The 12,030-nt window shown below is 36.0% G+C and overlaps 1 protein-coding gene across 17 annotated transcripts in view; it reads right to left on the reverse strand.

Moving 5' to 3' along the window:
* Positions 1–12,030, reverse strand: part of ERC1 (ELKS/RAB6-interacting/CAST family member 1) — a 554,906-nt gene that overhangs the window by 444,906 nt on the left and 97,970 nt on the right. For all 17 annotated transcript variants that reach the window (XM_048216749.2, XM_057318942.1, XM_057318950.1 and 14 more), the window contains one exon: positions 10,164–10,580. In XM_048216749.2, coding sequence (XP_048072706.1) covers positions 10,164–10,580 — 417 coding nt within the window. The remainder of the gene's footprint in view (positions 1–10,163; positions 10,581–12,030) is intronic.

Below are 12,030 nucleotides of genomic sequence, written 5' to 3' on the forward strand. Positions count from 1 at the left end.
AGTGCTCTGAGTTGAGCAACTACCTGAACTCACATGGGGCTTGGAAAAATTCTAGTTCCAAACAGCCAAAGTAAGGAGAACATCAGAGGCATTTAGCAGAGACACCAGAAAGGCCAAGTCTTAGAAGTAAAGCTAATTTAGCCCTGAAAAAGGAAAAGCTATCTACGTCAGCCCTAACAGCATTTAAAAGCAAGTCTTCTGAAGATCAAGTTAATCCACAATTAAGTTAATTTTCACAAGGCAAAGCACTTCACTAAGGAAGAGAGTAAAATCCAGAACACACTACTCCAGGACAAAATCTCAACACATTAGTTCAGGCCATAACAATCTCTCACCTACATTAAAACAACAAACTCAGCAGCTTCCTCCGAGCCTCCAGTTTGTCCACATTTAATTTATTCTCCACACTGTAAGCAAGAAGATGAATTGGGCACACAGCAGATGTTTAATAATATTTATTCAATAAAATGAGTGTAAAACTTTAAAAAGTATAAGCGAAAATAAAATGAATCCTGCTAATTGTAAATAATCACCTATACTTTACATTTTTCATTTGGTATTTCAGTATCAACTTGAAAATATTAAAACTGCATTTCTTTGAAATACCTCACAATTCAGATAGTGAACTAATTTTATCTGACTTCTTTCCTATTATCTAATTCCAAATAAGGTAGATTTCCAAATGTCTTAAGGTTAAACGATAATAATTTATTTTAAATGTTAGCAAACATATAAGCAAAACATAAAACAGAAATCCATTTGAACAAAAAAAAATCCTCCTCTGCTAAGGAACTAGGATGCATTTTAAACCATTCACGGGCATAAAGTTTTCCTATTAAGACATTTCTAAACTGATCACTTGTAACAAATTTCCATTCAGAGGCCTGCACATTAAAACTCATTATGAACACATCTTGCAGTCAGTGAGCTGATAAACTCCCCTTTCGCACTGAGTACATCAAGCCTCTGACTCATGCACTGTTAATACAGAGAGGAGACTGGAAATAGAAATGAATGCACTATTCAAATAAATATGAGAACTAGAATATTCTATTTGCTTGCTCTATTTCACTCCTTTGGCCTGAAATTTTTCTTTCAAAAACAATTAAAGTACAGGTAGGATTACCTAGATCTGGTTATACTGCCAACTGTGGTAGACAACAGAAAAGGTGTTCATGTTCTCTCATTAATTTAGCAAAGAATAATGACTAATCTAGAGTTAGAAAACAAGCAAGTTAGGAATATTCATATTTTTCTCTTTTTAGTAATTTCTTTTAAAAAGTAAGTCAACTTTTACTTACACAACTGAGAAAAAGGAGTATTTGTGACTGAAAAGTAGTACTTACGTCTGAAATTTTTTTTTTAAGATTTTATTTACTTATTTGAGAGAGAGTAAGAGAGAGAGAGAGCAGGGTCAGAGGGAGAAGAAGACTCCCTACTGAGTGGGGAGCCTGACACAGGGCTCGATCCTGGGTCCCCAGGATCATGACCTGAGCTGAAGGCAGACGTTTAACCAACTGAGCCACCAAGGCGCCCCAGAAATTTCTTTTATTCAGTTTCAGGTTTTAGTCCCCAGCACCCGTGGTTCAGGGGTAGAAGTTCCAGATTGCTTGTGAGGCCCCCTAATAGATTCAATCCCCCACACAAGTTCTGGGTTTACTATACTCAAAACACAGAGGAGACAGGAATAAAGAAGATGGGGAGAATAAGCAGAAAGAATCCTTGCTGTTCTCTGTGTCAGAAATCATTATACTTTAACCCTTTACTACCTCTAGTAATGGCATTACTCTGAGAAAATGTGATCTTCTTGTCAAAATGGAAACAGGCACAAATGACATAAGGAAATGGGGAAGAATAACCTGAATAAGGTATGCAACTGTCCATATTTTCTAAAATCAGTACAAAGCAGCAAACAAACTTGGAATCTCCTTTTTTTTTATTCTTCCTATGCTTTGTCTGCTATTTCTATTTTTCTCTTATTTCTTTTTTTCCCTCCTATCTTCTCTGCTTCTACCTTACAACTGTCGAAGACAAAAATAAGCATTCCTCAGATATAATAGTTAGATTCAGAATTCCTAGCCTAGAACCTAGTCAAATAGTAGTACTTTTACCCTCAAACATTTCTGTAAACCCCAACATGATAGCAGTTATGCTAACAAGGTTTGTTGATTGAAATATTATAGACACAAAAACTAGCATGAATGTAATAATGTTTTAAAACAAATTTATAGGGGCGCCTGGGTGGCTCAGTCATTAAGCGTCTGCCTTTGGCTCAGTCGTTAAGCGTCTGCCTTCGGCTCAGGGCATGATCCCGGCGTTCTGGGATTGAGCCCCACATCAGGCTCCACCACTGGGAGCCTGTTTCTTCCTCTCCCACTCCCCCTGCTTGTGTTCCCTCTCTCGCTGGCTGTCTCTATCTCTGTGAAATAAATAAATAAAATCTTTAAAAAAATAAAATAAAATAAAATAAAAATAAATAAAGCAAATTTATATTTTATTTACCACAACAGCATCTACATTTCTAAAATTCAAAGCATATACAGGTATGAAATATATTGTTTATTTGGCCTACAGATAATGTCTGGTATGCATACGAAATGCAGATCCGAAAAATTCCACAGCCAACTTAGGTATGTTCTGCCAAGAGACTGAGAACTCAAACTTGGGTCTCAAACTTTGTTGTGTAACAGAAGTACCTATAAAGCTTGTTAAAACTCCGTATGCCCAAGCCCCAAGCACTGACCAAGACAAGTCTTGACGGTGGGGTTGAATATCTGTCCAATAAATGTCTTCACTTTTCTATCAATCAAAGGAAAAGTACTACAGTAAACAATATAAGATCTAACAATAAGTAGTCCCATAAAAATGTAATTTCAGTACAAACTAAATATGACGCTTAAATTTATTTTTTCTTCCTCTTTGGCTTTTATTTGGGAGAATATTTACTTGTTATCTACAGAATCATTACCATAAACAAAATGGAAAACTAATCACAAATGCTACTGGATATGAATGCCATTTTAATGTTACAGTACTTCATCAAATCTAAGATGTCATTGATTGTAGTACATATCACTGTTTTACGTAGTGGAAAGAAAGGGAGGAAATACCTCCAAATAAACTATGACACAAAGCTTTATCATTCAAAATTTTTATTTTATACTGACTGTAAGAGTTATCTTTTATTTTACCAAAGTTTAACTATATACCTCTTTTAACTGTTTTTATAACTTTCTCCATGCCAGTAACTATGGTTTCAATGCCAGTTCACTACATGATATTACTGATGACATACTGATCAACAATTAAAGTTAACATGAGAAATACCAACAATGCTCATACCCTCAACTAAAGTGGTTACAAAAGGAACAGGTATGAATGTGAATGCACAGGCAAACAAATCCAGCACGACTACTGCTTGCCGACCGACTGTACAATGCCAGCAAGGTTAAGATTTAACTCAATTCCATATTAAAATAAGAAAAACTGTGAGTCTTAGATTGATGAAATACTGATTTTTTTAAAAATATATATATTTTCTTTATTTATTTGACAGAGAGAGACAGCAAGAGAGGGAACACAAGCAAGGGGAGTGTGAGAGGGAGAAGCAGGCTTCCCGCCCAGCAGGGAGCCCAATGCGGGGCTATCCCAGGACCCTGGGCTCACGACCTGAGCCGAAGGCAAATGCCTAAGGGCTGAGCCACGCAGGCGCCCCATGAAATACTGATTTTTTTTAAAGATGGACAAAGTCCAATAAATAACAAAACCTATGGATATCTTGGTGTTGCCAACTTTCACTTCTTTTTGACTTTCTTGATCCACTAGTAATACAATTTGCAAAGGTCATTTCAAGTCCCACTCACCTAACCTAGATTAGAGCTGTTAAGTTCTTTATTAGACTTCCCTGTTCACTCCTGACTCTCCCTCCCCCATTCATTCTGAACACAACCAGAGTAAATTGTAGAAGGCAAACCAGATCTTAACATTCCCTTGATTAAACACTGGAATGGACTCTTCTTGCACTTTGAGTATAACAATCACATTACCTGCAAGGATCATGGAAGGCAAGTGCTTTGTCTCCTAGAGGGCATGTTTTGTTCACTGTTATTTCCCTACTGCTTTGTACATGGTTAGTGCCCAGTAAATATCTGATGAATGAAAGGAATGTATTTGGCCCTGGCTACCTCTTCAACCTGTCATCTGATGCCAGCCTTCACCTTATACAATTTACTTTTGCCCTCTAACCATCTTGTTCCCTCAAAATTCCTTCCCATCAGGCCTTTTGAAACTGTTAACCTTTCTTCACAAAATGACTTTATCCAAATGCTCAGCAACATTTTCTCTTTGTCTTTCTTCAGAACTCCCTTAAAGGGGCACCTCCTCAAAGATACTTATCCTATTTACAGAAATCACCTCCCCCAACATAATTAGACTCCACCCAATCATGTAGTTCATCTCATAATTATCAGTTTACAGTCTCCCACCAGATTTTTAAATTCTAGGAAGGCAAAGACCATATGTGCTGACATGAAAAATGTATACACCATGACTATCCCAGGATCAAATACATATCAGAGGCTCAATAGATATTTGTTGAATAAATGAGAAAGGAAAGGTGATACCAAGGGCCTCTAGCCTCTTATTGTTTTAGAAACAATCTCTATGTATTAGTCTAGCCATACATTACAAAGCTTTACCCCAAATTATCATTTTAACTTTTGTTAACTGTATTTTCTAACATACACAAATTTAATTCTTTAAGGTTCTTGCTATGGTAATGAAAGATTCTTTTCTATCTCAAGATTATATTAAAAGTTTTTTACATGAATTTTCTTCTATTTATTTTTTACTTATTTATTTTTTTAAAGTTTTTATTTTTTTAAAAAGTAGCTCTTTATTTCATCCAGAATTTAATTTGATATAATGATGTAACTGTTTTCCAAATGGATGGCCACTATTTCAAAACATCCATTATATACTGAAAACTATATTATTTCTGGATTCTATTCTGTTTCATGATCTAGCTATCTATTGCTGTGCCAGTACCACACATTTTAATAACACTGTGTTTAAAATACGTGCATCATGATCTATTTAAGCAAGTGTTCCTGCACTATTCTTCTTGCAAATAAACCACAACATCATTAAGGCATGTTTCAAATCATTCCCATTACGATTACATTAAATTTACAGATTTGGGGTAAAGTGACATCTTTATATTAATGTTCCCATCTACACTGTAATGAAAATTTAGCGTATCCTTTCCATTACCGTTACAGATATTATGTATTCCATTTCCTTATCTAATTGTACCACCTAACACTTCCAAAATAATGTTAAATACTGATGAACACAACCATCTTTGACCTCTTTCTAACTTCAATGGGCATTTCTAGTATGTCTCAGTAAGCTTGATGCTGGCTATACGTTTGAAATATGTTTATAATATACATTTATTATGTTATTATTTATTTAAATCTTACCATAAAAGTAACATTCAATTCTTATTTTTATTCATTTTGTTTCATTTTTCAATGAAAATGTCTGTAACATTTTACCTAATATCTTTGAGACAACTATCAAATACCACAAGGTTCTCTTTTCCTTTTACCTAATACAAATTGTAACTATGTATGACATATTGAGCCATTCTGGCATTCCTGGAATAAACTCCTTTTGATCAGAGTACCATCATTTTATCATAATGCTGATTCTATCTGCTAATATTTTATTTATAATATGTATAACTGAACTCATAAGCAAAACTAGCTTTGGGGTTTAACTTGTTTTCAAACCTTCATCAGGTTTTAGTACCCAGTGGTCCCACCAGGGAAAAAAAACTCAAAACACTATCCTTTCTACAAGTTCCAGGTTTAAATTTTGCCTGCATTTCAACGTATTCATCTAACATTTCTTGAAGACCCACTGTGTATTTGTTAGACACTAGCAAAATACAGATTTTTTTAAAACACGTATCTTTGGTGGGGCACCTGGGTGGCTCAGTCAGTTAAGTATCCGTCTCTTGATTTCAGCTCAGGTCATGATCTCAGGGTCCTGAGATGGAGCTCCAGGTTAGGCTTCCCGCTCAGCAGGAAGTCGGCTTGAGGATTATCTTCCCCTCCCTCTGCCCCTCCCCCCAACTCTCTCAAGTAAATAAATAAATCTTTAAAGTAAACTTTAAAAAAAAATGTATCTTTGGGGGCACCTGGCTGGCTCAGTAAAAGGAGCATGGGATTCTTGATCTCAGGGTTGTGGGTTCAAGCCCTAAATTGGCTGTAGAGATTACTGAAAAATACAATCTTCAGGGGGGTGCCTGGGTGGCTTAGTTGGGCAGGTGACCAACTCTTGGTTTCAGCTCAGGTCATGATCTCAAGGTCATGAGACTGAGCCCTGTGTCAGACTCCGTGTTGGTCATGAAGCCTGCTTAAATTTCTCTTTATCCTTCTGCTCTTCTACCCCACCCCCACCCCCCAGCTCGCAGTCTCACTCTCAAAAAAAAAATAAAATCTTTTTTAAAAATGCATCTTTGATGTAAAAACTTAAGTGAATGATGAACAAACACACATGTAAATATAAATATACTATGATTGATTCATCTACATATGTGTATAAAGCTGCACAAGGAAAACTTCGCAGAAGAACTGAAATTTGGTTTAAGTCTTGAAAGGTAAATAAGAGAAACAGAAAAGAGAACAAGAATTCTAAACTTTTTTTTTTTTTTTTTTTTTTTTGGACATTTGGTCCCAGGGGCACCTGGGTGGCTCACGCAGTTAAGCATCTGACTCTTGATTTCACTCAGGTCACAATCTCAGGGTTGTGAGATAAAACCCCACTTAAGGAGTTTGCTTCTCTCCCTCTGCCCCCACCCACTCATGCTCTCTCGCTCTCTCCCTCTCTCCCTCTCTCTAAAATAATAAACCTTTAAAAAAAAGAACATTTGTTTCTGAAGCAATCATTTCCACTTGCTCTTAAATAATTTTAATTTGTATGACCCAAAAAAATGATATTATGTTACTAATGGCAACAGGAATTGTGTATTGGTATGATTGACAAGGCCTTTATTTCTTTTTTTTTTTTTTTTTAAAGATTTTATTTATTTATTTGGCAGAGATAGAGACAGCCAGCGAGAGAGGGAACACAAGCAGGGGGAACAGGAGAGGAAGAAGCAGGCTCATAGCTGAAGAGCCTGATGTGGGGCTCGATCCCATAACGCCGGGATCACGCCCTGAGCCGAAGGCAGGCGCTTAACCGCTGTGCCACCCAGGCGCCCCTAGGGCCTATATTTCTTTCCACATTATGTACATAAATGGGACTTGATATTTGTAGAGCTTGTTATTTGAAAATCAGTCTTAAATTCATGTTTTTTTCTACCAGTTTTTCAAATTCACCATCTTTCTGATTGTTCTCTGCCAGAATAACAATGTGGCTTTTCACAATCCTTAACTATTCATCACTTATTAACTCCCAAACTCAAAATTAAATAGACGTAATAAAAAAGAATGAGATCTTGCCACTTATGACAACATGGATGGACCTAGAGGGTATCACGCTAAGTGAAATAAGTGAGACAAAGACAAATATCATATGATTTTACTTATTTGTGGAATCTAAAAAACAAAATAAATGAAAAAACAAAAAGCCAAAACACTCCTATAAATATAGAGAACAAACTAATGGTTGCCAACAGGGGAGATGGGTTGGGGGGGATGGGCAAAATGGGTAAAGGGGAGGGGGAGGTACAGGCTTCCAGTCATGGAATGAATAAGTGACAAGGATAAAAGGTACAGCAGAGGAAATATAATCGATGGTATTGTAATAGCATCGTGTGGTGACAAATGGTAGCTAATATTGCGGTAAGCATAGCGCATTATGTATAAACTTGTCAAATCACTATATTGTACATTTCAAATTAACATAACATAGTATGTCAACTCTACTTCAATTTAAAAATTTTTTAAATAAGTGGGCATAGGTAGAAATATTCAGAACAGAAGCATTGAAAACATAACATTCAAAATTCATGCTGGAACGGATTTCCTGTTGCATGGTGTGTAAGATTATCACAACTTCTCTAACAGTGTTCTATGGCCAGGCCATAAAGTAAATTAAAAGTAAACTGAAACAAACTCAGGATGTTCCTTGACATAGCAGTTGATTAACGATTTTCTAAGATACTACCGTCTGGTAATTTGAAGAGCATAACATGTACATAGCTGCAGATTAATCATAAGAACACATTATATGCTGCTGGGAAGATAAACTAGTCCAATCACCCTGGAAGACAGGATTATTCGGTTTTAAAAATGTACACGCACTTTGAGCAAATTCATTTCTAGGAATCTGTCCTAAACACAAAAATCAATGTACAGAGATATATGGTTAAGGATATTCAGTGCAGCACAGTTTTATAATACTGAAAAATTAATATGAAAATAAAATTTTCAACAGTAAAGGGTATTCAAATAAATGTAAATGGAACTTTATAAATTCATCAGAAATTACAAGTCTCTACATTAACCTGACAAAAGAAAGGTGGTCAAAACAAATTATTAAGAAAAGCAGGTGACATTGCATTATGCATACCTGCACTAATACAATAGCCGCTAGCTGCATGTCGACACTTTAAATTTGATCAACCAAATTTAATTCTGGATTAATTATATTTAAAAGAATTTAAAATTCAGTTCCTCAGTCACACTAGCCACATTTCAAGGGCTCCGTAGGCACATGTAACTAGTGGCTACCATAATGAACAGAGCAGATACAGAACATTTCCATCATCGCAGAAAGTGATACTAGACAATACTAAATGATAGTATTCTTTCTTTTTTTTTTTTTTTTTTAAGATGTATTTGTTTACTTGAGGGAGAGAGAGCACAGGGAGGAAGGAGTAGAGAGAGAGAATCCCAAACAGACTCCCCACTGAGTGCAGAGCCCGAGGACACGGGGCTCGATCCCTGGATCACACAACCCTGAGATCATGACCTGAGCCAAAATCAAGAGTCATATGCTCAACCGACTGAGCCACCCGGCGCCCCTAGTATTCTATCTTCTTAAGAGAAAGAAATAGAAACAACGTATACATAATAAAAATGACTAATGACTGGAAATATATATGTAACAGTTAGCAGTAGGTAATGATACCTGGAGTTTTAATTTTTTGCTAACCTATTTCCTAATCTTATTACAATAACATTCAATGAACTGATTGTATAATAAAATCATGTATTTAAAAAACACTGAATTTCCCCTTTATCAAAAGTAAAATAACTTCACTGTAAATAAGTATTTCAGAATTTTTATAAAAGAAGAAGTTACAGAACTTCAAATTTAGAAGTATTCTTTTAAAGTTTCTATCTTTCTGCTTGGGGAATATTCCATTTTTTTAAATTTCTTTCCTCATATTTCATTCAGACTGGCACTAATACAATTCTGAGATATTTCTCCCCATCTAAATGGCTGAAGTCTTGACCACATATAGAGAATTATTTGTCAACTTTTTTTAATTCATTTTTCATTTATACTTTCTTAAAATGAATCCTTACCTAGAGAAGTGAAAAATTACCAACAGTCACAGTGGTCAGCTAAAGTGTGAGTTTCCTCTATAAAAAATAACTGCAGTGTGCCTCTATGTCATTCTTTCTCACTGTGCCTCCATGGTAGCAAATGATTTTTATTACATATCTTTTATAGCAAGGCAAGTTTCCATGGAAACCACGGGGCAAACATCCATTACTACTGCCAAGGATTACATAAGCACACCTAAACAGAGGTAACCACTTACTTTCTTTTAGTAATATTCTAAAATTAAATAATAGGTACACTGATTCTTGTTTTGTTGCGTGTGTCTCTAAGAACAAATTAAGAGATGAGTAACAAAGAAAATTCTGTGCCCCTCTAGCAACAAAATGAGTCTACAGAAACGAAATGGAGAGGGGGGAAAAAGACACAGAAAGTTATCAAGCCAGTACACAAACCAGTCAATGCCATCTCATGCAAGAGAGCAAATCAGAATAGAAATCAGTGAAGCACTTAAACACCAAAGAAGAAATTCCCTTCCACTAACTCGGTAGAACATATAAATTTATCTAAGCCAAGATGCTGACTAATCAGAGGAAAAAAGACCATCAGCAAGTCTAAACAACGGAAAAAGCATCACTCACCTCTCTCAACATACTGTTCTCTTTTTCCTTCTGCTCCAAAAGGCTTTCTAGGTGGTGGACATGCATCTCTGCCTCTGCCAGTCGTCTTGTTCTCTCATGGTCTTCTTCAGTAGCCTTAGCAGAAAGTCCTTTGCTCTGCAACATCTCCAAAAGTTTCTTGATGGATTCATCCCGAGCATTTAAGGTTTGCTTCTGAGTCTCAATACGCAGCTCCATTTCCTCCAAAGTCTTTCGAAGAAGGAACAGCTCTTTGGCCTGCCGCTCATGCTCAGCATGTAGCCTCTGAAAGTTCTCCTCCGTCAGCTCTGCCACACAGGGTTCACCAGTCCTACTGTTACTATCTTGCTGAAACAGCTGGTTCAGGTCCCTTTGGATCCGCAATTCATCCTGGAGAGCTTGGATTGTCATTTGCATGTGCTAGAACCAAGACAAAAAAGAAAACCCCAAATCAGGTTTTCTCCTCAAGTAGGAAAAAAAAAAAAAAAGCAGATTGAGGAAGTCAGAAAGTAGCTACCACAGCTCTCAGAACACTGAATTCAATAAATTAGGATTCGCTTTATTCTGTTTTACATTGTCTTAAAAAAATGATTGAGATAATCTATAAAATCTCAGTTATTTAACTTCTGTTTATTCCCAACAGGAAACAAGGTAAGTACAACAGCTCCTAACTTTGCATGAGCCATGACAAAATAAAAATATTGTTCAAAATCAATAGAAGGTATTACATAGAACTAAAGGGGGGGGAGGAAAAAGGGGAAATCTACAGAAATACAAACACATCATACAAAGTTTCACCAAAACGGGTGCCTGAAGAATGGCGCAGTCAGTTGAGTGTCCAACTCTTGGTTTCGGCTCAGGTCATGATCTCCGGGTTATGAGATCAAGCTCTATACTGGGCTCCCTGCTCAGCAGGGAGTCTGCTTGAGATTCTCTCTCTCATCCTCTCTCCCTTTGCCCCTCCCCCCATGGCTCACGCACACTCTCTCTCATATAAATAAATTAATTTAAAAAAAAGTTTTACCAAAAAATATAAAGGATATCAAAATACAAAATGACTTTTAAGGATTTAAATTCACATATTTAATAACTAACATTTAATGAGTAGTATCAACTAACTTGTGCCAAATTGTGCCAAGCACTTTTTATGTGTTAATTCACTTAATCTTCATGACACATGTGCTATTATTTTGATTTTATGGATGATGATACTAGTCTTACAGAAATTTAAGTAACTTGCCCAAGATCACACAGTAAATGGAGATTTCACTGAAATCAAAGCTGTTCTCCCAGCCTACTGAAACTAGTACTACCCAGAGAAAAAAACACAACTTGAAGCTTTCAAAAAAGGGGGGGAAAAACAGACTATGAGAGCTTTTCATACAGGGAAAGATAACAATATAGGTGAGTAATTAAATGAAGATGTTAATGCAGATAAACTACAACATGAGAGAGCGTATCTTTAGCCTGTACCCCTAATGAAGGTATATGAACCTTTAATCTGAATGGATAAACTGCAGCTATTATACAAAGAATCTAAAAGTATGTCACAAGAATCATATTTTTAGAAATGAAGAAGCAACAACAAAATCACTCCTTCTATTGAAGGTATTTAAGGACTAGCAGTATGCCACAGTGGAAAGGACATGAACCCACAATCAGAAGACATGGATTTTAGCACCAGCTCTCACAGTAACTGCTATGCAATTTTGGACACAATGCCACTTTCTGCATTTCAGAGTTCTCATATTTAAAAATAAATAAGGATTTAAATACCTGCACCATCTTTTCATAGAGTTAATAATATCGTGGAAATCTTTGTAGTTTATATTTTAAAAACATATATTGTTGAAAAATTTGGGCAGACTAC

This window comes from Ursus arctos, unplaced genomic scaffold, assembly GCF_023065955.2.
Source record: "Ursus arctos isolate Adak ecotype North America unplaced genomic scaffold, UrsArc2.0 scaffold_26, whole genome shotgun sequence".
In the NCBI taxonomy this organism is placed as follows: Eukaryota; Metazoa; Chordata; class Mammalia; order Carnivora; family Ursidae; genus Ursus; species Ursus arctos.